At 35.0% G+C, this 27,476-nt stretch overlaps 3 protein-coding genes across 5 annotated transcripts in view; 1 reads left to right on the forward strand and 2 right to left on the reverse strand.

The window, feature by feature from the left end:
• Positions 1 to 3,037, reverse strand: part of LOC138328015 (kinase D-interacting substrate of 220 kDa B-like) — a 55,301-nt gene extending 52,264 nt beyond the window's left edge. The window contains exon 1 of the mRNA XM_069274579.1: positions 2,892 to 3,037. The gene's annotated coding sequence lies outside the window, so the exon portion shown is untranslated. The remainder of the gene's footprint in view (positions 1 to 2,891) is intronic.
• Positions 3,038 to 3,042: 5 nt separating this feature from the next.
• Positions 3,043 to 6,151, forward strand: LOC138328019 (protein POLR1D-like). The gene is made up of 3 exons (XM_069274594.1): positions 3,043 to 3,157; positions 3,729 to 3,803; positions 4,759 to 6,151. The coding sequence occupies exons 1-3, from the start codon at positions 3,135 to 3,137 to the stop codon at positions 5,084 to 5,086; spliced, it is 426 nt and encodes a 141-aa protein (XP_069130695.1). The 5' UTR covers positions 3,043 to 3,134; the 3' UTR covers positions 5,087 to 6,151.
• A 2,420-nt stretch (positions 6,152 to 8,571) lies between these two features.
• On the reverse strand, positions 8,572 to 26,373 carry LOC138328018 (uncharacterized). 3 transcript variants are annotated; one of them, XM_069274592.1, is made up of 5 exons: positions 26,088 to 26,373; positions 17,015 to 17,065; positions 15,640 to 15,705; positions 13,745 to 13,829; positions 8,572 to 12,073 (listed from the first exon to the last, which is right to left on the reverse strand). In XM_069274592.1, the coding sequence occupies exons 2-5, from the start codon at positions 17,034 to 17,036 to the stop codon at positions 11,869 to 11,871; spliced, it is 378 nt and encodes a 125-aa protein (XP_069130693.1). In that variant the 5' UTR covers positions 17,037 to 17,065; positions 26,088 to 26,373; the 3' UTR covers positions 8,572 to 11,868. The 3 variants fall into 3 exon arrangements, with proteins under 3 accessions (XP_069130693.1, XP_069130694.1, XP_069130692.1); XM_069274593.1 differs by lacking the exon at positions 26,088 to 26,373 and adding an exon at positions 17,232 to 17,623; XM_069274591.1 differs by lacking the exon at positions 26,088 to 26,373 and having other exon boundaries at positions 17,015 to 17,105.
• Between the last annotated feature and the right edge of the window lie 1,103 nt (positions 26,374 to 27,476).

The raw sequence follows: 27,476 nt of genomic DNA on the forward strand, positions 1-27,476 counted from the left end.
GATATGTTAATAACGTCAGACACTCTCATCAAGATCGCATTGGAGCATTTTTGTTACTCAGCAACACGATTAACCTTTAAAGGTTCATTTTATTATGGAATATATATACAAAATTAACACCATTTATGTTCAGGTCAAAATATTGCAATACATCACAATACAGCTGTTGTGTATCACAATATATAATGGTCGTTTCTGCCATATCGTGGCAGCCCTAGTGAAATATTTACATTTACTTGTCACTTCAACTATATATAAACTAAAGGCAAAGTGGAGTATATGACTGTATATAACTGCCACCCAAAACGTGGCCATTATGACGTCACTAATGTTGAAGTGGTGACGTCAACTGATCACCGTCAAAATGGCTGTTCCATCTTGTGGATTAAATCGTCGTTACGGTTTTCCTGATCTACTATAGCTTAAACAATTTTAATACAGAGACCATAAAATGAGTTAATAATGTAAATATAAGCATTGAACTATCTTCCTATGCCATCTATGGTCTATATTTATAGATGCCAGAGCTTTGCAGAAAATCATCTCATAATGTGCTAGCGCCCATTATGAAGATTGTCTGCAAAGCTCTGGTATCTATATAGACCATAGATGCCATAGAAAGTTAGTTTAATGCTTAAATAATCACAATATACATGTACATGTATTGTTCACTACCAAATTACTTCCTACAAAGACAAAGATGATGTACATCTTTTAAGTGACTGCTTACAAAACTAATAGAATAATGAAACCAAATAGTATTGTCAAAATTTCACAGAAGTATAAGGTTGCATGTACATGTGAATATTGGTCGGCTGTACGTACTTCATTTTAAATCTCTCTCTAAAGGATCGATCCAGTGATGAGCCCAAATTGCTGACCTGTCATAAGGTGACCTCAGCCAATACCATAGACTATATATACCCAGTATGTTTTTGTCCAAACAGGCTATGGAATAAACACATGGTTTTCACTGACGCTGGTTTTCTGTATCTTCTGCGCATGTCTCTGACGCAAACAAAATAGCCCAAGGACTCCCAAAATAAAATGATGGCACTCAATGTGAAATCACTGAAATGGTAGTGTTGAGAATCGGTTGAAATTTCATGATCGATCATCAGTTTTGTGTAACCAATCGAACACTGACATTACTAGGTAGTGCTTATGTCTTCTTCAATTCGTTTAGACACTTGCATTTGATATTTAAGATGATATGAGCGACAACACACACAACCAACTGATTGTGACAAGTTTTCTTTGGCATTTCTTGCATGTTTTATTGACCTGCTAATTACACACTTTTTTTTACTGTGATGTCAGGAAATTCCGACTAAACTCAATTACAGATTTCTTACTTGATTAATTGGTCAAACACCTTAAACCAACGATACTCAACGAACTTGATTTAACAAAACAACACTATCTAATGGTAATTAAAATGAAAAGTTACGTGAAAATCAAATCAACCGCAAGTAACATTTAGCATTTTGGAATATTTTTTATGACAGAGTAAGATTACCTGAGCATACAATTGGCAGTAATTTTATCAAAATGGACTCCCATATGTTAGTACCAAGGTATGTGAATTTCCAATCAAGGAGTTCAGGGACCCTCAAAGTCAAAACTTGAGGGAAATCCTGCAATAATAGGTCTCAAGCTCACTTACCAATAGTTATTGACTTCAGGCTGTTAACATATTTAGATTATTGTGACCTTGTATGAGGCTAATTATGGTGTATCAAGATAGGTGTACAAAACTCCTGTATGGTGTATATGTTTTGTACACCTATCATCAATAAAGACTCATTTTATAATCATGATTGCTGTTATCAGGTTATAAAGGGCCTGCTTTTGATGAATACATGAAATATTGTAGATGAAGATATTACTAACCCAGGGTATATACCAAGTTTTAAAAGTCATATTTACAATGTTGCTTGTTGTACACCTAGAATTATTAATATTTCATTATGCCAGTTAAAAAATGGAGTCAGTAATTCAAATTTTGACAGAATAAATGATCATTTAATTAATTGATAGTGTTCATAATGAAGACATCAATCATTTCTTTTCCTACTGTCCATATCACTAAAACCATAAGATTTTTTTTCTTCATTTCTAACAGGATTGGCCAATAATGCATGGCTCAATATATTAACAAAGTTAGCTTAATACTTTCTGCTTATCACAATTTAAAATTATTTTAGATATGTTTCAAAATTAACACTAATATTTTGGATGTGGTCAGATTTTGCTTATTTGACAATTGATACGAAAGTGCCAAAATTTAAATTGCCCCCACACCAAAATTTGACTATATATATATATATGTAGAAGTTCGGGATCATTATCAGCGAAGTAAAGGAATGCTTTCCAGTTTCCACTTTGACTAGGATGTGTTGTATTTAGTTATAATATTATTCAGCTGTACTGTATAGGTAGTGGCTTCCAAATATTAAATAACAAGCTTATAACCACTCAATTCTTCTTGTCAGTGTGTCTGTATGTCTCCTTTATCTGGCCCAATTAAGGACATTGCTGAATGTTGAATTGTTGGCAGTGGATGTGTACTTTAAATGAAATTAACTGGCTAACAAGGCTGATCATGGCATTGTTTCCCGTGTATTAAAAAGATTAGGATAGCGACGATCCGACATGCCTATGGTCATTCAGACAAGTTTCGTTCTACAGACTACCTGGCTATAGACCGTTCAGAAGTATAAATCGTACCCGGTTCTGTACGATTAGGACGAATGTAATGCATGATTATGACATGACAAAGACAACTGAAAGACGTCTCTCATGATCATGGAGAGCAGCTAGGTCCGAAGTGCACTAAGTCCTAGACTTAATGGAACTTAAGGAAATGTAGTTTACAATTATAGACATACCTTTCCTGAAGTTAACCAATCAAATCGCCTTTTAGTTTCGTTTTTCTAATTCAAAATGCACAGCATTTGTGTTTCTGTGAAGTCCAAGTCCAAGCCAGCCTCTCACACTAAATGTAGTTTCAATACGCATGCGCAGTGAAAATTGAATGCCGACTTCCGTCAACAAACCGTGAACAAAGTTTACACTGATGCACGCCGTTTGGACAACATCGAAGTAGGCCTACATGGATATAGTGAATCACGATGGACGAAGAAGCTCTTGAACGGTAGGCCTATTGAATATATATCGTGTTGATACTTTACAACTTTAGGCATAATATCATATAAAACAAGGTATCTGATTTGAAAGGAATCGAAGTAGTTACGCACTCTGTACTCTGTAACGTTAGTTTTTGCAAACAGCATTCAGTGCACAAAACACGAATGGACTAGATATATCTAGATCTAGCAGTAGTTAGCTATATAAGCATCGTATAAGAAAATGTTTAGCTAACTGTAAAATCACATTTCTTTCACTGGGATTCAACTCTTACACGGTGAAATATTTGTTCAAAGTTTGAAAAAAGCTTTAAGGGAAGTAACTCTACTCGATCAGGATGACAGAATAAAGAGGTGGGATAATAAACAGTAAAATTATTTTACCTACATCGTTATGGGACATTGAATATGTACATGTATAACTTGTAGATATACATTGTATATGAGCATTTTCTATCATTTCAATATTTTTTCATGACTTTTATATATTTATAATGATTTGTTATAGCTAATTAAAAAAAAAACTTGCAGTACAATATGCACGTATAACCACATGTATGGTGGTATTTTTCTTTTCAGACTAGCAGTGGAAGAGATACTAAATGAAACAAAGAGGGGTGCTGAACGGGCCAAAGAATTTGGTGCACTAGGATGGTATGTTTGTTAGTCAATTACAGTTACATTGTAGGCTTGTAGCCGAAGCAATACTTTTCAGAAATACATAAACTTAATTTATAAATACAGAGTTTTACATTTTAGGACTTTAAAGATCTTATATAATTGCAAAAAATGGTTCTTTATGATTTATAGTAATAGTTTATACGTAGTAAAACAGTCTGTGACGCTAATTGCTTCGCTGCTAGTTATTTGGAAAGTAAACTACCCCAAAATTTTACTAGTCTGATTATTAAATCACTTGTCAAAATTAAATTTACAGTAGTTTGCTTCAAATTCAGCCATGATCAGTTTACAATTTTTACACAAATTGCAGTCTTGGTGCTTTCTTGAACACAAATTCTCACAAAATGATGCATCTGGATGGAAATAATCACATAAAGAATGCACTCAAATGTGTTGAAAAATGCAATTGACCACCGCTCTTGTAAATATAGCATTAACAATATTAATTGAATGGGGAGCCACTAGTCCAATCAGACTAGTTCATTAAAATTGGCACTAGTCCAGCTGTTAAATTACTAGTCATGGGCATCGGACTAGTGCTTAAAGTTGCAGACTGGTAAAATGGGCAGAAGTGACTGATCATGAGTTGTCTTGTCATTTAAGTAACCTACAAGTTTTGCTGCATGGCCCTCCACTTTTCGGATGTGGGTTCTAATACCATTGTTGGGTAGTTGCCAGGTTCTGACAGTACAGCTCTAGATCTCTATAGTTCTCTGCATGGACAATCAAGTTGTCTTCTATGTCTGAAACTTAATTGTTTATATTTCATCAAAGACAAGTAGGCTAATGGTACGAGTATCAAATTTTGTGAGTAACAAGAATTTGAATTTATTCTTTGATTATGAATTTTGATACTGATATAGAGTGTATATGCAATGTCATCAACCACTTTTTAATTTACAATCTATATCATTTTGTTCTAATTCAGGCAAAAGCCAGCTGTTCCACCAACTAACAAGAGATTTCTTACCAACATGATTCTGAGTTCTGTAAACGACTCAAATAGGAAGAAAAGAAAACATTCTAACGATCAGAACTCACCAAGAGAGGACAGTGTGGAAAATGAAACAAAAAAGGAAAAAGACGGACATTCAAACTATGATCGATATGAAAAGCATAAACATAAAAAGAAGAAGAAAAAGCATCACCATTCTGATAAAAGTCCTAAAAATAAACATGAACACTCTACAAGGAAACACAAGTCTAGTCATAAACACAAGAAACACCACCGACACAAAGACAAAGTGAAAAAATGAGAGACAGACAGAGAATTTGACTTGTTGCAAAATACAAGTGATAGAATGAGTGATATACAGGTGATGATGAAAAATTCAACAAAAAAAGAGAGACAGACAGGGAGCTTCATTGAAGGGAAAAAATGATCGGGAGACTTATTAAAGGGAAAAAAGAGTGACGAATGGGAAATTGGCAAACTGGAAAAAAAGAGTTATAGAATGAGTGATAGCTTGAATTCTAAACAAAATGAAAAAAATGAGTGCCTGCAGTGAGCCTCAATGAAGGGGAATGGGTGATAGATCAGGAGCCTCAAGGAAGAGTATAAATGCATGAATGACAGAAAGGGGAAGTTGACAAAGTGAAAAATGAATGATTGCCAAAGAGATCTAGACTTGACAAAGTGAAAAATGGAGTTAGCCAAAGAGACTTGACAAAGTGAAAAATGAGTGATAAATATAACCTAAGAGACTTGAGAAAGTGAAATATGAATGATAACCAAAGAGACTTGGCAACGTGAAAAAAGGAGTGAAAGTTGACGATAAGTTACATAATTATAGGTAGTAAACATGTAAGGTTTGGATGTCAGGGCACTTCATCCTGGGGCAAAATGTAAGTAAAAAAATGCAAGATATTGGATTAAATGTGTTGAATAAAGAGAGGAATTAGCTAGGGGTAAGTATTTGAATGAAACACAGGCTAGACAAGATGGATGTTGTTATTGAACATTGTGTCTGACCTGTGGAATACTCTCCCACATAGGATACATTTTGCATAATAATAATCTGTTTGGTATAATTAAATTGAGAAGAAAAGATGAGTGTAGAATTTATTATTTAGTGGTTAATGTTGATACACAAGTTTGACAAATATGTTTAAATTGATGTAATTGCAGTAAACGATGTTATTGTAATGGTTACATATATATGTTATATATTTTTTAACAATGGTATTATGTCACAAAGAGAGAGTTACCTCCCTTTTGTTGCTAACACAGCTTTACGTTACATGTTTGATAATTATTAATTATGACATCTGTTTTAAAATGATTAATTAAGAGATAAATTAAGATATTTTGGAAGCTTAAATACCAGCTCGATCTTTTTTCATGATGTTTTACAATAACTATTACTGTACAAACAGTTTAACCTTCATCATGTTACTTCCCTTAGATTATATATATATATCTACAGTGTACAAACCTGTCTAATTATCCTCATCCTCCATGGCTTACTATATTACTGACGTATCTACACCCCTGGCCACGATTTCTCGAAACAAACTTAAGTCAAAAACTGACTTAAGTCATTAATTTTCATAAAAGTTACATAAGGAGAAAAACTTAAGTTTTGACTTAAGTCTGCACTTTTGTTTCGAGAAATCCGGGCCTGGACTATCTCATAGTAAAACTGAAGTCAGTCTAAGAGAAAATATCTGACCAATTACAGGCTTCCATAGACTTCTTTGAAGATTACACACAGAGAGAGGACACCCATCTTCAAAGTAACAAAGTGAGACAGTCAACCATAGTATACTGTTGTATAATTCCTTTGGTGTACATCAAAGGATCAAATTACACATGCCTTCTGTTGTCTCCAGTTTTACTATGAGATCTATTGGTGGATATAACATCAGTGATAATAACTCCTAGGGTGTGAAGGATGAATTATACTATGGCTGCTCTTGCCGCGATCAAAATAATCCAAATTGGCTATCTATACTAAAAGTCTTTACTATATATGGTGGAAAAGTTACAAAGACGTTAGTTCATATTTGATCAGTGTTGAAAATTTCAGAGATATAATGTATAATGCATTTTCCCCCAAAGTGGATAACTTCTCATATCATTTGGAACAGTTATGAAGATGCTGCATCCTAAAAAAAGTATACCTTATCTTTTCTGGACACACATTACCAATGTAAACAAAAGGACATGGGTTTTGGTTTGGTTTGGTTCTTTAATTAATGTCCTATTAACAGCTATGGTCATGTAAGGACGGCCTCCCATGTATGCGGTGTGTTGCGTGTATGTTGTGCGAGGTGCATGTTTTGGGAGACTGCGGTATATTCATGTTGTGTCTTCTTGTATAGTGGAACTATTGGCCTTTTTATAGTGCTTTATCACTGAAGCATGCCGCCGAAGACACCAAGCAACACACCCCACCCTGTCACATTATACTGACAACGGGCGAACCAGTCGTCCCACTCTCCGTTTGCTGAGCACTAAGCAGGAGCAGAAACTGCCACTTTTATAGACTTTGGTGTGTCTTGGCCAGGGGAAAGAACCCAGAGCCTTCCTCACAGGGGCGAACGCTCAACTCAAGGCCATGGGTGCACCACTCCTGCAACATCCACAACCATCCACTTGAATATGTAGACTCGGTGAAATATTTCAGCAAAATTTACTATGAAAGCAATCGATCCTTTTCTACATAGCAACTTCCCAGCAAGAAGAGTTAAGACTTCCATTGAAATATATTGTATCAATTTGGGATCAACATGCAATGGAACGCCAATACTCAGATGGAATCAATGCAGAGAAGAACATCTTTTGTCCTGAAATCATGTCGCTCATAAAAATGATCCACTCTTAAGCTTGTTCGATTTCATCTGATGTTAACAATGAAGATTATTTTTCATCAGACCCCTACTGAAACTATAAAAAGAGGACATAGCATAATTCAAGCCTGCCGGATGCATTCTTCATTTGCACTTTGCTTATGGAAGCTTCTCATACGAGCAGTAGATGTCTTGATTAAAAAAAAAAATCACTAAGGACAAAACGCACTGCAAAATCACCAAGGACAAAACGCTCCGCAAAATCACCAAGGACAAAACGCTCCGCAAAATCACCAAGGACAAAACGCAGTAGTTGGGCGAGCGTTGTGATTATACATTGTAAAGATGTTGGGGTGTCGCCCAACTCTCATAGAGAGAATCTCGTATACGGTACCAATGGATGATAGGAAGGTCTCGAATGAATACACTTAGGAAACCAAACTTCTACTTCATTATTCAGTGATACCAAAAGACTCCAGATCATAGCTGACAAGGGTTGGAATCGCCCAAATCAGAAACTTTAAATTGACCTTGATAAATCGTGGGCTGGAAGACGAGAGAAACTCTTGATTGAATAATTATGGATTTAATATGACTCCTGGAAAGGAAGACGGAGATAAACTTGATTAAAGAATTATGAAGATTTCAATATTCATTATCACTTGATAAAGTATGCAGTCTTCTTAACTCAAGTTTAAACAAGTTGCAAGGGACCTTAGATATTTTGTTTGATATATATGGCAAGGAGGAATAGTTAGTGATTTATAGAGAGATTTTGTCACCAATGACCTTTAAGTCAAGCAATGTTGTGATTTATAATAGAAACTAGTATCATGTAGAAAACAAAGAACATCGTCTGTGACAGATTGTAACTTATCAACATAAAAGTAGGCCTTTGCAATCAAGAGTGCTTACCAGGCGCGATGCTGAAAACACGACATGAAACTGATACCATTATATCCATAATTTATTTGGCATGATTTACATCAAATAGACAACATATATAACAATGGTATCGACACATGAACTCCATAAATATAACTATATAGGACGATTATCAGACTGGTTTGGCAATGTGATGGAAGACCTCTCGGATGATAAGGTAGGGAATGCTTAATATATCATATTGTACATTGTATATCTTATTTACTGTATACGTTTGTTAAGTTCCGATACCTTAACATTCACTGTTTAGATTCACCTGTATATGTACATATGATATAACATCAATAAATGTGTCATTATATCTAACAATCTAACTCTAACTTGTTACGTAACACACACATTAACAACTAAATCAATACAACTTTGTAATTCCTTCCTCGTTGTGACTAACATATTGAAATAAAACAATATTAACATTTAATAAAATTTGTCATTGGAAAACCAACTTGATATTGTCACTGACCTGCTAAGATCATATTGATTCTCGCATTATGGATTTTAACGTATCCAGGTTTTTAATTTGGATGTCGTCAAAATATTAAGGAAGGTTTTCCAGTACATGATAGTCTGGTCGCTTTGTGCTTCAAAATCTTCAAACCGATCAATGTTTCGTTTACATTATTTCTGCTGTTGAATCAATTTTAAGATTGAATTTTGAATAAAAAATGCAAACGTGAGAATAATATGTTATTTTACCTAGAAACCCACAATTACCAATCTCGCACTGCATCAGACCTGACACAAGGATGAAAACTAAACATTTGGTTGCTAGGCAGATTCACTAGCACAGTACAATCTAGATATATGTTTGTGGGCAATATGGACGTTGTAATGCTTTTAACTTAGTGTACGTATGACTATTCATTATTATAAAGGAGATTTAAGGCGTTGATCCGCGATTGAAATTAATTTTACCTCACATTTTGGACTATGGACTAGTCTCTAAACATCAGTTAAATATGCGATATGTTTGGTTTGGCTTCGATCTAAAATGGAGGGAATTGTTTTCTAGAATTCTTGTGAAAAACCTTTGGATTGGTGGCAAGCCTTCATGGCATAATATACCTGTTGTCATATTCCTGACATTGTGTGAGGTTATATATGTGTAAAGCCTTTCGTACCTTATTAAATATTATCAAAGTGACAAAATTTAATGAGGAGTATATTTGGCAATCCAATATTAGTAGATAAGGCACCAGTGGCGATTAGAAATATCTTAATACTGAGTGTGTACCTGAAGCAATCTGATTAAAATCATCTGTCGATGGCTAGTTCGTACCTTTTTCCTGTGAACCTAGTACTTACAAATGAAGCCATTAACAGATGATTTTTACCAGACTGAACTTGAAATGAAATGCTAGTGTCAATCCAATAATATTTCTATGATAATGCTGATAATTAAAAAGCAAATGATAAGTTTATAAAATGTATCTAATATATACGTGTTCTGAAGTCGTTTCTACTACACTGGTTGTTTTAAATATTGAACTAAAATATTTAAACAGTGGCGGATCCAGAGAACTATCTAGGGGAAGAGAGTTTCCATATTCATATGGGAATTTCCATGATTGTAAAAAATATGAAAATACATTGTTTTAAGAACATTAATTATTTATGAGAATAGGGGTTTTAATGAAGCCACAAAACGCCTGGATCTGCCATTGCTATAAAATCAAACAATATACAACATCACAGACTAATTGTACAAAACACCAGTCTTATCTCTATTCTTCACTAAAATGAATTTTTCTAACACATTTATACAATAACGTATATATTTCAAACAATAGAAAAGATCAGTCACCAGTACATAAATCTATCATGGTGACACAAACGTAAGATATAAACACGATACTGCGTTAAATACATAAAAAGGTTCGTGATCGATCTCAGTGATGAAACGTTCTGATGCTTGTCAAAGATTTATACAAGTTACACCCAATTAAAAACAAATTAATATAATTATACAAAATAGTTAAGGTCTTCCTCGATTTCCAGTGGTTACGATCCCTCTACACCTCTTGAATATTTTATAGTAAAACTGAAGGCTCTGTGTGCACCATGGGATAAGCAGGTAGGTTAGCCCTTTGGTGTAAACCAAAATAATCGAATAATGGTAAACCGAATGGCGTGGATCAAAGGAAGTTGGGTTTTTTCTGCTGAACTACCTTGAGTTTGCTTGGATCAAAGGAAGTTAGTTTTAAACTGCTGAACTATCTTGAGTTGCTTGGATCAAAGGAAGTTAGTTTTTTTCTGCTGAACTACCTTGAGTTTGTTTGGATCAAAGGAAGTTAGTTTTTTTCTGCTGAACTGCCTTGAATTTGCTTGAATCAAAGGAAGTTAGTTTTTTTCTGCTGAACTACCTTGAGTTTGCTATGACACGTTTCAGGGGTGTAGAGATCCGAACTAATAGAAATCGAGAACAGACTAAGGTATGAAAACACAGCAGACTATGATTTTGTATAATCTGATGAAGAAAAAATGTGTATTAAAATTAGTGGACATTTTCATCATAAAATGTTTTTAAAACATTTTGAAAACTGTACATTATTTCCTGTTCCATTTAAATACATTCTTAAAACGATAAACTAAAGATTTTATAAAATCTGAGAAATTATTAAGCCATTTCATTAAGAATGTGAAATAAAAGCAATATCATAAATGATATCGTAAAAATCTTGTCTCGTGTTTGCGCAATTGACTAAAATTAGTTTTGTAATCCTTATCAGATACAATAACTTATACCACAGTACAACGAAAAGCTTGACATACATTTACATAAAGACGAATTTTCTCATGAGTATTCATCAGTGTTATGGTTAACGATACAAAACTATCCACAATCCGGCAGCCGTGTTCCATTTTAGTTCCGTTCTGTTTAAATATTTCCCTTATCTCTGTGACGTCATTATTCCACGGACAAACGACACGTTATTTTGACTGGACGTAACGTCACAAAAGGTACGTCATAAGTGTCATGGTAGTGTCACCACTACCACAAAGCCACCACACCATGTGGGACATATGACGTCATTGGTTTACACCAATATACACGTGATGCCACAAACTGACAATGTTCATCACATCACCTTTTCAGAATTCCATTTTAAACCGACATCGAACTCTACATGTTGAAAATAACATCTTCATCAATACCGGCACTAACTAATAGACGATGACATTAATTTCTTTTGATCAAATTACCCTTTCTTGAGATTATTCAAAGAGATGTAGCACTTGGTCACGTATTATAAAAGTGAAATTTTACTTCAACAAAAAACCCAAAGAACACAAAACTGCCTCAGATTTCATCGTCTGAGTCCTGATCATACATGTCTGGTTGTGTGTTGAGGGACTTGTAGGCACTGTTCTTGGGGTTAGAATGTGGTCCTGTGACGATGTGTGAGGGCACCAGACTGTCTGTGGTCGTCGTGTCCATATACACACCGGCATTCAACATGGACGACATCTGGGAACGTTTGGCTCGTCTCAATTCCTCTCTCTCCCTGAAACAGAACATACGTTTAAGTTTTAAATTCTATAACACGCTTTTATACTAAAGACCATCTCGACATGTCACATATAGACCTAGTAATATACGATACCAGGCCCCGAGTTCTAGAAACAAAACAGAAGATATAATCCAAAGCTAAGCTTTTCTCCTTATGTAACTTATATGAACATTTAAGTAAGTTTTTGTTTAAAGTTTGTTTCGAGAAATCGGGAAATGATGAGGTTTAAATATATATTTAGATGACAAATGGTATTTTTTCACTATAAAAACAGAAGCAGACGATTTAGTATTTTTCTTCAGTTACAAAAGTTACTTACTTTACACCATTACCACCGTTGAAAAGTTTGAGCTTCTAATTTTACTTCAAGTTAAAAATATGAAAAATAATTAATGGCATCCCGAAAAAATTCTGTGACACTATATCCTATATGGAATGAAGTACATGTATTGATTGCGCACACACCAAAGGCGAAACAAATTATTTCATATTATTTTTTGTGTTAATTAGGCATATATATACACGATTAAACACCAATTATTGCTCAAATAATTAATATCATTTATGTTCTGTCGGGAAATGATGAGGTTTAAATATATATTTAGATCTTTAATGCAATTTAAAGCAAGTATTCCGCAATTTGCCCTGAAATACACCGAGCACCAAAGAGGTGGAGTTTCCGCTTTTTTCACGTCCAATTAACCCAGTCATTACAATAGTTTTCAAAATATACAGGTAAAATTATTTCGAATGTCTACATCTAATGGCATAGAGGAGAACTAGCGGTAAACTGACGTTATCGTCTGAGTTCCTAACGGTATACACAATCAATCCTGTAAGCTTGACTAATTTGGTCTACCACTGGGATTTCTTTCTCTCGTAAAAAAAAAACCTTCTGTTTTATCCACAAAACCCCTATCATCTCTTTCCGTTGTGTATTAGGACATGTCACGGTGTTTCAATACGTGATTCCCAGCGGACCCGGAGGGTTAGGTCTTGATAATGTGAATCAAAAGACCAACGTATCGATTCCCAGAGCACTGATCAAAATAAGTACTTCCATTTAACCCTCTTTTTCTATTCTATGGCGATAGAAGCCTGTACCCTAACATCAGAATACAGTATCATCCAATCAGAGGCCAAACAGGTCTCTATAGTACAAAAGAAACCATAGAGATAATGTTTAGCCTTGGAATTATATATAGACGAAATCGTTTTATGTTTGAATCCGGATACTAAAAAATATCGTGGAGATCTTACCATCACAGAGAATGCCTGTTTTCTGAGTTATTCTTTGTTTTAAGGCAGTTAATACAGAGGAAAAAAGTTGTACGCATCATAGCAATCAATGGCATTTATCCAAGAAAAATATCTACCATGAAGTATTCTCAAAGTTCTAAACTATGGCAAAGAAGCATTCACGAAAGATTTCATGATATAGAGAAACACTGAAAATATCTAATATAACATTATAGTCTATTGATCTATCGCCCCAAATAAAGTAAAACACCGTTTTATACAAGTTATGTGTATAAAAAGCTCTTGAGTATAAATATTTTAGGATGTTGGATTTGATCTCCCAACAGATATACAAGCCATACCGACGTTTTAAGTCTACACAATAAAACTACGACAGAACAAGGCAATGATATCGGAGCTACCTACCTTTTATGTCGGCGGTACATGAAAGCTGCCACAGCCAGGATGATGAGACATACGACGATACCAAAGACGGCTCCGGCTATGGCACCTAGGGGAATGAGAAGACACATCATCAATCATGTTAAATACGTTTCTCTGGCTTACATATTGTATTTCTTCCTTTAAACCTATGATTAATTTATTAGACTATTGATTCTATTGTATCAGTTTTCATACTTGCTATCTCTTGTAGACACTTTTTTTGGAGTCTTGATCAAGAACTCTCTGAACTTTCCTCAGAGGAGTGAGATCTCTTTTGTCAACTAGGGAATACGAAAATCAGTTAAGAAGACGAGAAATATAAGATCCCATATTTAGTCGTATTTTAGATCATGCAATGGGGCAGCGGGCGTAAGACTGAAACATTTTACTCTCAATCATACATCCCAGATTACATTAGGACTAAGATCATTGGTTTTATATCCTATAGGACTATAACAACACACAAAATGTATCTTACCGTAAGATTACTAAAATGTTATATGTTTTCTCTTATTTCAAGTTAATGCAAAACACCTCGATTATGAAGAGACTATAGAACATTCCAAGGTTTGTGGTAAATTAAGACATGTCGTCTTGGCGATTAAGAGCGGCGCAGATTAATTTGCCTGTCTGTAGAAGGATAAGCTGTAAGCCTATCCGTCAGGCTGTATCGATCTCTGTAACGGGAGAACATCGGCCATAGTGATGGGATTATTCCCGACATCTACTCGTGTTTGATAGTCTTTTAGTACCAAGGCAGCTCTACCATCTCAATATCACAGTGTATTACACACCATGTAGGCTCTGTGAAAATGGGGGTGAAATGAAATTTTGGATGCCATTACGCAGAAAGTACTTCCATTTACACAATGTAATTAAAGGCCCAATATTATTTGTACATCGTTAACATTCAATTGCGCTTGTGCTCTTTGTCTGTTTGTCTCTTTGTACCGCAGTGGATTGATGTGGCAGCTTTTGATTACGACTCGGCAATTTAGTTTTTAGAACATGCTTAATCTTCATTAAAATGCGCAACACGCAGTGTCGGAGAAGGAATTTCCTTTTATTGTCATTATCTCCATACTAACGCCTGGGTAACGCATGCTAAAATGGTGATTGTGGTACAATCGGCACACTGTTACAGGTTGGTGCAACAAGACATGACCCGGAAGACATTTTGTAAAAAAAAAATAAACATTAAAAACACCGCTTTAATTCCGAGCGTATTGCTGGTTATGTTTAAACGGAGGGAGATATTTTACATTGCTATGTTCGCTAAAATGTGATCCACGAATTATTGAGAAACTGATGAAATATAAACCATATACTATTACAGCAAAATCGCAAAATTTTAAACCACCAAAATATATTTTCCTGTTTTTAGTGAAAATATTTTTACCCACGAAAATGACCGTCCATGTGATAAGTAAATAACAAACTAACGCCTACCACTATATCAATTACTTTAAAATAATGCTGAGTTGTTGTTTCGTTACATGATGGACACTTTAGTGATGTTCACATCCTAAATCATATTTTGTTTGTTCTACACTTTTACAGACGATCATACTTATTATAAGATGATGAGTTGACTGTTACATGCCTACCCATTTCCATCTAAAACAATACCACCGATTTACTGTTTAAACTATTTAGATACACTATCCAAAAACCGCTATCCAATATAAAGTATATCTTAGGCTGTAACCCAATAATTTTCCACTTTTTTTCTTGGTAGTGAAAAATAGATTTACAAGAATTTGTAAGTTAACGATCACGAAACTAGTATCCAAGCGTACATTCACATGGTATAAATCTTTTGTACAGACTCCAGAAGGTGAAGAATCAATAAGATGGTGGTTTCAGGTTGACAGTACCTGCTTCTGTTGGCGTTTCCTGACTTTCGTCACCCATTATAGGTGTAGGGGTTGTAGTGAAAGGTTCTGAAAGACAACGAAGATCAATAAGTGTATGTCAACACAAAACATATTTAGGTAAAAAAATGTGTGTTTAGGGTTATATTGGCAAAAATAAAGAGCCGGTAGGTCTGTAGGATTTTTTTACTGTCTTTCACTCTAAATAATAACCGGAACCGGAGTCTGTGATCTAAATCCCGACTTTCAATTTTCTTTTTCATAGAAAAGTGGAAAAAAATAGGGTCGGGGTAAAAAAATTAGGATCGGTCGGGTAACCATATACAGACATATAATTTTTTTGGCCTTATCACCATGTTTACTCCCAATAAATACGGTATTTTATACACAAACACGTAAAAATACTACCAATTATGTAACATAATTAGAGTATTTTATGCATAATATGATGACTATATATACAAGGATATTTCTTTCGCACGTAATCCTAATTTGTATTGTAGAAAATTGTTTTAGTAATGATTGTAGTTACGTGTATACATGTTTGTATATGAACCCATATTACGACATATTGATGTGCTATAAATGATAAATATCGTCATAGCAATAACTGGTATGAGGTAGATAACTTTACTCTGCAAAATAATAATTATTGTCTGTCAATATCATTAGATATGAAATATAACATCGCCTTTTACCTACACTATATATAACCTTGTCAGCTCTCATATTTTACCAAGCATGTGTAGCTTACGTGATGTTTATTATAAAGCTTTGTTAGCTTAATAAACATATCATTTTCAATACATATTGTCGTTTCCTGTCAGCTTAACATCATCTGAACTAAACTTCCCAATGTAAACACATTAAAAATCAGAAAACATATTCATTTATATTATTTAAAAAATAATTTCTCCAACGAACATAATAGTTTCTCAATATTACTTTCTATAAATGAAAAAGAAAGCTGCCAACAACGCTGATTGTCTTGTATACATATATGGTAGGCCTAGCAGGCATAATTTGTCAGTTGCTCATAAGGTAATTAACGTGGACATAATATCAGATGTAAAGAGAACATTATTATCGGACATTTTAAGTTATTAGACGTACATTTTACTGCACTTTATAAACATGCACAGACTATGAATAATATAATTTTCACTTGGCCTTTTATTATTTTAAAAACAGCATTCATCGGTCACATGATACATCATAATACTATTTCCTGGGTTGTGACCCACTTTATTTAGGCTTATATCTAAACTATATAACAACATGCAACAATAATCACTAATGACAATAGACATGCAGGTAAGACAATAGAGAACCTACCTGTCCTAACTACCTGTATAAACCAGCTGATTTCCTGACTCACCTGTTATTGTACTGGAATTCATGGATGATTCTCCGCCCCCTCCCAGTAAACCTTTAAGAAGATAAGTCAAAGCCATCTTACAGACCGAACAAAGACGAACGTTAATGAGCAATCAGAGTTAAAACTGTCAACGTGGAGAAATATACATCGTAATGATAATACTCGAATGATGTCATTATAGAGTTATCATTGATTGAAGATATCTGTATATACTCACAGTCCAACGTTCACATCACTGTGTTGAGGTAATTCTAGGCCAGACATATGTGCTGTACACCTTTACCTGAGGATAGTCTGATTACAGGTATGGAGAACAAACACGCATACTAAACTAACAGGGGGCAGTGCCATAACGCTACAGGCCACATACAATCCTGACTTTGTATACACATGAACAGACTTGGCCTCTTGGTTTAAAAGTGAAAGCAGACAATGTTAGTTAAACATTCACTAAGCAATATTGGCTAAATTGTATGTTTTTTTCTTTTATAGCGTTTTTACATTTTTCATACTCAAATAAAAATGCCAAAACGCTCCAAAATAATACTTAACAGCGCTATCGTATTCACTTTTCTCTTATGCAGACTCATTTATGCAAGAAACTACTAAAAAATCAACAATACCAACTGCTAACAAAATCAGAGATTATTTGTGTACAACAATCGTAAATGGAAGGCAAACATACCCATCTCATTCGACACAAGGGCATGGTGAATACTTGGCAAGTGACAATATATAGCAAACACCAAAATTCATTACTCAACAGATATAAGAATGTAAAAACTGTCGATAATAAATATCCCACATGCAATAGCAATAATTTAATATTCGAAAGAGGAAAATTGTAAGCAGAACATTGATATGAGAATCGTGTTTTATTTCCGACTAAAATTTATTTGATATTTGATTACTTGCCGACAAAGTTACATTGTACCATTATTTCCTTTGCCCATTGTAGGGCGTGTCACGATACAGGCTATTGTCAATGTAGCAAAATATCAATCAAGTATTCCAAGTAAGACAGATTATCTGCTCTTCTCTCTAGATCTCGACGGAAATTAAAATCTTTGACGGGTTCTTGTTAACAATTACGATTATAGTTATGCATAGGTGCGTCATTATTTTACAACTATGTCTAGAACCTGATTATCTGAAGTATAACATTGGAGCATTGGATGTTTTGTCAATATTCTGTAAGCATTCATTTGTTACGTAACCGTCTTTGGCGTTGTTAAACCGGTCTAAATTTCAAGCTGTATAGTGTCTCTTGAAAACGAATTCGAACACAACACGGTTTAGTTTATCACATGAAGCCAGACAATAAAAAATGAATGTCTTTCTACATCAAACAAATGGCAAAAAAGGGAACAAATATGGCTTGTAAATATTTCATTTATCACACAAAATGCTTTAGAAAATGTTTTGTTAGCATAAATGAAAGGCAATCATTCTATCCATTGTTAACAAATGTGTAACAAAGACTGTTATACCTGCCTTAATGGCTTTGATGAAACACGAAGTTGAGGATAGAAAGCTCCTATTTAGACACACGTATCCTTATGTATCCTTTTTGTTCTATTATTGTTTTTGAGGAGTGAGTGTCGTCCGTTCCCATTCGCTTCCCGACTACATGGAGGCCAGGGAAATCAATCGATCAATTTCGAATGTTTGTTTTGCATGGTTTGCACAGAGGTGACGGGTGACGGTTCCTGAAAATACATGCACATTTGCATGTAAAACCTATATTCTAAGATAATGAATAGTATTATGGCATATGCATTAGACTCGACACAGATGAACCTATTCGTGCAATTACCCCCTCCCCCTCTCCAAACACACACCCTTCACATTTTATTGTGATGTAAACTATCTATCTCAATGGGATGGACTGTGAATATGTAGGGCTTCTATACCATGCTTCAACATTGCTACTATTCGTGCAATTACACATTTTCTTAGCTTCTGAATTTTTTTTGGGAGCTTGTTCCTCCATGTCTCTGAACATGTGAAATTTTAAGAAGGTTAGAATTTTTGGGGGCTATAAAAATGATATATCGGAAAGAAGTACTTATTATTGTTTATGTCATATTTTGAAGCAGTTAGGGACAAGTACTCTATGAGTTATGCAGTAGCACAAGGCCCCCGGTTTTGAGGTTTCCTTTACTCTTATCGTATGGTTATATGTAAGAAAGTTGAGTATGATGTAACCATAAAGATGCCGATATGTTTTTATCAAGAATTATTCTTTCTGTCGGGAATAATTTCCATGTCATTGATATAAATCTTACAGCAGCCTAAATGGAAGACCAGTGTAACTTTGTCAAACCATGACAGCTACGCACACCAAGCTTCATAGCAACAGTGTAACATGTCATTTCACGAGATGTAGAACACATTTATCAAAATTCTTCCATTTGGTACTTCCATCTTTCTCCAAATCCATAAAACTATGGATAACAAAAATGCATCTTTCAACTGTTTCGCCATCACATTTTATAATCAAAACTTGAATGTTTCTTCTATAGACGTTGCTCGTTTACGGGTTTGAACGGTCTAATTAAACTGAAAACTTGTCATAGCTTGAGGAGTTTAAAGTTGATGAAAATGACAGTTTCCCAATACCATAAACAGACACAAAGTAATAAAACCTCTTTCGTTTTATGAAACATTTTAACTCGGTCATTAGTTGGCTTTTCTGTGGGTAAGATATCTAGATCAAAAGGAAGATGATGTTCGAAAACTCTTAGATCTTTTGATTACATGCCACTTATAGCATTTGGTTTCTCTACTTTTGCGATTCTGTTCTAATTAACTGTATTTTCAATGAAGGTTTTGTATCTGCCATCCGGCTAGGCATTAACATATAAAATATAGTAACAACATAGTTTGTTGGTTTAGAGACCAATTCGTCTAGTGCAATTAGTCTCATTTTGTGTCCATTTTTGAGCTTTTAATAGGGCGCTCAACATATGTTCTGATATTTGAAGTGTCTGTTGCTTTATCTCTGTACTTTTCAGTCACTTTTCACTTATCATGATGCAAAGATAGTTGTTTTCGTTCCCCTGTATCCATTGTTGACACAGGGACTTAAATTGTCTTGTCATGTTCGTATTCTCAGATGCTCATATGCATGTATGATATGTCAATCAGGCATACGTTTGGTCAAACTTACTGATATCAATATCTGTATTTATGATGTTTTCTATTTATACATTAAAACTTAGAGTAAATTATAATCATTTAGCATGATCATTCAGTTAAGAAGTGTCTATCCATAGTTTAAAACCAGAAGGCATTATTCAGTATGATATTCTACTCGAGAAGTTTATATCTATAGTTAAAACCAGAAAGCAATATTCAGCATTGTTTGATTTATTTGAGAAGTCTATATCTATATTTTAAAACCAGAAGGCATTATTCAATATTGTATATTTCAGTTGAGAAGTTATCTGTAATCATTGGAGTCAGAATAGATTGATACAACTAAGTTGGATCTTCAAGGGGACCTTCAGTTGCTGGGACGAAATCATACAATCAGATATTTGAGTGTTCTGTGGTGATAATATACCGTTGTTGACTGGAATTGAGGGCTACAGATGGTTTGTTTGACCCGAAGACTCGAACAACAGTTTGTGTGAGGGTCCAACAAATACTCTGTTGCCCGAAAACCCAGTCGATAACTGTTTTGTTATATCCCATTGCGACGTCACTCCGGTCAAACAGCACATTCTAACAGTCGATCTTAACAGTTCTTTGGACAGTCCGCCGGTGTAACGTTGAAAATGGACCCCCGTTGAAAACTGACCTCGGGTCATTTTTCAACGTTGAAAAATGACCCCGAAAACCGTTGAAAACTGAACTTTCAGCGCACTTTTAACAACGACCCGTTGAAAATAGACCCCGTTGAAAAAAGACCCCATAAGAACTCGTTTTTACACAACAACACAACACGACACCATGCAACATCACGAAACTACACAGCATCACACAGCACATCAACACACCAACAACACAACAACATAACACCACACAACAACACAACAACACACCACACAACACAACAAAACACAACAAAATAACACAACATCACACAAACAACAACCACACAAAACAAGACAACATTACACAACAACACCACACAACATCACAACAAACCTTCACACAACACAACAACACACAACACAACAACACAAAACACAACCACACAACAACACACAACACAACCACCACAACACACAACCACGCAACAACAATGCAACAACATCCAAAAACAACACAACAACACTAAACAACAACACAACACCACCTAAAAACAACACACAACAATATAACACGCCTCACAACACAACACAACACAACATAACAACAAAACATCACACAACAACACATCACACACACACACAACAACACACAACACAACAACAACAACACAACACACAACAACACAACAAAAACACAGCCACACAGCATACAACAACACACACAACACAAAATTAACACACAACACAATAACATTACATAACCACACATAACAACACAATACAACACACAACAACAGCATAACAACACACAACATAACACCACAACATCACACAACAACACAACAACAACACACAATAAACGACACACAAACACACAACCAAAAAACAACACAACAACACAAAACAACCATACGCAGATATGTAATACACGTATTTTTGTATTGCAGGGAATAAAAATACATTAATAATTACTGAATACCTTACAAACGTAAAATCGTCGAAAATATAAAAATAATAAAATCATTAAGAAACAAATTATAATATCACATAATTATAGTTTTGTAACACTATCCACTGGTTCGGAAGTGAACACCACATAGTACAAACTTTTCAAAAGACCATCCGTTGATAGTTTGCCCAGGTCATATTTCAACGGTCATTTTTCAACAGACCTGCCGTTGAAAATTGACCTAGACACTGTCAATTTTCAACGGCATGTTCAATTTTCAACGGCATTCGGGGTCCGTTTTCAACGTTGAAAACTGACCCGAGGTCATTTTTCAACGGAGGTCAATTTTCAACGTTACACCGGAACAGTTCATTTATGCCATTTTTATCAATAAAGTTTATACAGTATCTATTTTATAGGGGTATAGCAAATACAACTGATGATCACCGTAAATATGTGCTGCTGGAATCATTACTGAGTTGACTATAATCATGGATTACTGTAGCCCTCTCCAACTCCTGTTGAACATATGCCACCACAATATTATCTTTCTGTATTAACAATACGGTAACATGGTCGTTATAAATGCACGAAACAAACAAAACGCATTTATGTACAATGACGATGAATTGTTTTAATAATTACCCAAATAACACTTAAAGATGCTCCACCGGCGACAGAGCATAAATGGTGTTCATCATTTTGAACAATAACTGGTGTTTAATCATGTATATATATGTCTAATTAACACAAAAAATAATGGAAAAAAAAATTTGCCTTTGGTGCATGGGCAATCAGTATTGCATTCCATATAGGATATAGTGCCACGGTTTTTTTTTCGGGATACAATTAATAATATTTCATATTTTTAACTTAAAATAAAATCAGAAGCTCAAACTTTTCAATGGTGGTAATGGTGTAAAGTAAGTAACTTTTGTAACTGAAGAAAAAAACTAAATCGTCTGTTCCTATTTTTGATAGTGAAAAAATACCATTTGTCGGCGGTGGAGCATCTTTAATAGGTGATTTACTATGGATGAAATCTGCATGCTGAAACTGAATGTGTATTTACAATGTACTTTGTGACGTCAGTTGTAGGGCTATATCAGGATGACATTTTCCTGTCATCTTTTGTTTAAACTCCACCGAGAAATGTTCACGAGGAAAACGTAATCTCAATAATACACAGTGTTGATGCATTGGATTGCATGGGTCAATAGAAAGTATTTCAAAGAAAACATATCCTTTTGTTATCGCATCTCTATGGAGTTTCCTGGCGAAAGCGCTCTATGTTTGTTAACTTGTCTCGCCAGTACGTCAGTATGACATGCTAATATTTTATTTAGCATAGATGTTTTGTTATTCTTTTATTGGTCGATTTAAGCGATTGAAACTACTTTACTCTACATCCTGAACGGGACAAATTGCCAAACCGTGAGCTGAAGAATCTAGAAATCATTTCAGCCAAGGGAACAAGTAATTTTTCTCAATGAATCATTGATATGAGTTTTGGCTCGAAAATGCTCTGAAATCAGTTGATATTAACATGTACGTCGTAATGACGCTCACGTTCTGGGTTTTGAGACAAGTGAGAATACTGTACATTACAGAAGACTCAACTACTTTTAAGTAGGTCTCCTTGTTAGTCTGATGCAAAGAGCAAATACTTTAACCTGTACTAGTCATATGAGAAGATGGATGCGACGTCCATAACAACGGTTGATAATTTTAAATTAAGTATTGATTTCCAGTGAATTTAATTAACATAGGCCTACCAATACCAAATCACTTGCGATTTCCTATGGTTTCCTTCGGTTATCGAATCACTGGTATATACCGTACTAAATTCCTCTCTAATTGAATACGCCCAGATCAATGACGATGGTCTGTTGGACCGCGGGGCATAATCCATCTTATGGTAAACAAGATCTAGAGCTAGATACGTCTTAGTCAGAGACCACCGACATCAGAGAGATTACGTAAATAGGCAGACTTGAATATCTAAAGCAACTTTTGAAATTAATCACATAATCCGAATATTATGTAGATGTTGATGGGACCAGAACATTCGTTTGTTATATATGGGTATAAAGGTCATTTCCCTTGTACCATGTACAACACTTGACGTTTCTCCGAACATCGACTATTGACATAATTATGTACAATAAATACTGATCTCAACTGCACTTACAACAGGCCATATCACGGAAGCCACTTATCCACTTACTTGTGTTGTAACTAGGACAAAGCTATGTCTAGAGGTCAAATATATATGGTTACCGATGTTGTCAGTTTCTAAATTCTGGTTAGATACCCACATAACACCGTAAAATATGATAGGAAATGCTTCGAATTCTTGTTAACTAGTAATGTGGTAAGCTACAGATACAGGAAAAGAGGTTCAAAGTCTCGCTTAATTACAGACTAACATGGTTAGTTATAGGAACACTGAATCAAAGCCTGGTTATATTACAGATTAACAAATCGCCTGGTTATATTACAGACTAGCATACCGCCTGGCTATATATTACAGACTAGCATACCGTCTGGTTATATTACAGACTAGCATACCGCCTGGTTATATTACAGACTAGCATACCGTCTGGTTATATTACAGACTAACATACCGCCTGGTTATATTACAGACTAACATACCGCCTGGTTATATTACAGACTAACATACCGCCTGGTTATATTACAGACTAACATACCGCCTGGTTATATTACAGACTAGCATACCGTCTGGTTATATTACAGACTAACATACCGCCTGGTTATATTACAGACTAGCATACCGCCTGGTTATATTACAGACTAACATACCGCCTGGTTATATTACAGGCTAGCATACCGTCTGGTTATATTACAGACTAACATAATTAGTTATAGGAACACTGAACCAAAGCCTTGTGTAATTACAGACTAACATGGCTAGCTTTAGGAACAGTGTCTAAAAAGCCTGATTAAATTACAGACTACCATTGTTAGCTTTAGGAACAGTGACTCAAAACCCGGTTAGTTTACATACTAACATGGTTTACTGTAGGAACAGTGACGCACAGCCTGGTTAGATTACAGTCTAACATGGTTAGTTTTAGGAACATTGACTCAAAGCCAGGTTAGATTTCAGTTTAACATGGTTAGCTTTAAGAACAGTGACCCAATACCGTAAGAACAGTGACACAAAGCCAGGTTAGATTACAGTCTAACATGGTTAGCTATAAGAACAGTGACTCAAAGCCAGGTTTGATTTCAGTCTAACATGGTTACCATAAGAACAGTGACTCAAAGCCAGGCTAGATTACAGTCTAACATGGTTAGCTATAAGAACAGTGACTCAAAGCCAGGTTAGATTTCAGTCTATCATGGTTAGCTATAAGAATAGTCACTCAAAGCCAGGTTAGATTACAGTCTAACATGGTAAACTATAAGAACAGTGACTCAAAGCCAGATAACATATAGCGTAGATAGTAATGGTAACAATGAAATCTTATTAATATCGCTACTCAATGTGGTTAGACATAGTGAAATTAATAGTCTTAAAGTCATAAATAATGTTAAACTATAGAGTGATTTTTTAGCTTTAGGAACAGTATCTCAAACCAAGAACAGTGACTCAAAACCAGGTCACAACTATCGTAGATAGTAATGGTAATACTGAAACCTTATTAATACTCAATGCGGTTAGATTTAGTGAAATTGTTACAAGTCTTAAACAATGTTAAACTATGGACTGATATTATTCAAATTCTTATAAACCCATATTGATGTTTTTGGCTTGATAAATCTGTCGATGTTATATAACTAATACAAGACAACGATTCCATGGTGGTTATCTAGATTACTGACTTGACGAAATAACTGTATGTGTAATGAAATAAAAAGTTGTTATGCCATTAATCACAATTGTAGGCATTTATTATACTTTTTCATTAAGGAAAAACAAAACATAATACAAGAAATCAAAACAATAACACCAGCACAAAGTAGTTGTGTTAAACCTGCTAGAGCCATGTATTGAGAGCCGATGTAGATTGAAGCCTGGGGATGGTAGACAACGGAAATTACAATAAACACAGCTACATATAGCTTGTTTACACTTGATAAACGAGTCAGTGAAGGAGAGGAAATGCTCGGGTCCACCCTCCTAATGTCTTAAAACACTTTACACCACAATACCATGTCACATCACAAGGCAGATCTCTACAGTACGATAAATAGATGTTTATAAATAAAACGTAATTACATGAATAATCTATCATATGATAAGGAGGCTAAATGTTAACAATAACAATAACAATACTAGTGGTTCTATATCGTGCAATGAGGATCATACATTTCCTATAGATGTTACAATACTCACAGGAGCGTGAATCACAACAGTCCCTCCTTGGGGCACAAATGGGGTATGATGGTCGAGTTTCACAGGGATACCAGCTTCTTAGGTCCAGTCAATCGCCTGGACATACAGGGTCAAAATGCGCCAATGTTAGCGAGTGTAGAATTCTGAACTGATGCTAGAGCGCGGGAGAGACACCGATCGATAGGGCCCTGTCCACATTTATAGGCGCGTGCTTGTGGATATATATATACCATATATATATGATTGGCTTTGTCATTAGTCAACTTGACACAGTCTCTATATCTGTACTCATGTACACTTTCATGTCGTATCTCTAAATGACTGTATATAATGTACACTGCTGTATACAGTCTCTGTATAGCTGTATACAATGTACACAACGTCTCTATATAGCTGCCAACTAATGCCATAATGATAGAGCTGTATAGAATAACTCCATACATATCATACATCTTTACTTCTCTTATAGAACAGTACACACAATATTTGAACGATCGTAAAAGGCGATTAAATGTAGGATCTTATCTTTTCTCTTCTTTCACCCTATAACTTCTCCCTTGACACCGCATCACTTTTGGCCTTGTGTTGTGCGCTCGCCCCTGTGACGTTGGCTCTGGGTTCTGTCACCTGGCTGAGACACACCAAAGTCTTTAAAGTAGTTGTTCCTTTTCCTACTAAGCGCTCAGCATACAGGGAGTGGGACGACTGGTTCGCCCGCAGTCAGTATAATGTGACCGGTGGGGTGTGTTGCTTGGTGTCTTTGATGGCATGCTTTAGTGATGTAGCACTATAAAAAGGACATGAGTTTCTACCGCAGTCTCCCAAAAGACGCACCACGCACTTTATACACGTAACACACAACATACATGAGAGACCGTCCCTAATTGTTAATTAGTAATAGGACGTTACTTGACTCAAACAAACCCAAACAAATACATATCTGTTCACGTATCTCTAACAACTCTATAAGCTGTACACAAGTTTCTAGTATTCAATTGTTCATACAGTCTCTATACAATGTATCCGTGTACCTCTATGTACATAAGTACACATTTTTTTAATAAATTGTACATCTTTCTCTAAGCATGGTTTATTAATAGAATTTATTTGCTGGTATGAGGAAATCAGCACGCGCACAGACTTGATTGATTTAAAGTCAATGCTAAATTGTGTTTCACAGTGATGAAATAATTTCCTGATAAAATCGATGGTCAATTTGTTCAGTTTTTATTTCTACATCTTAACGGCACAAAAATAGTATATCTGGCGCCAATAAAATATTTGTCCTGTCAATCAGAATCTAGAATAGGCTGAACTGGTTAAGAGTTCAATAAAATTGACGTTGTTTCTCAAATGTTAGGTTTGTCTTACCTGATACTTTCATATTTG

This window comes from Argopecten irradians, chromosome 7, assembly GCF_041381155.1.
Source record: "Argopecten irradians isolate NY chromosome 7, Ai_NY, whole genome shotgun sequence".
In the NCBI taxonomy this organism is placed as follows: Eukaryota; Metazoa; Mollusca; class Bivalvia; order Pectinida; family Pectinidae; genus Argopecten; species Argopecten irradians.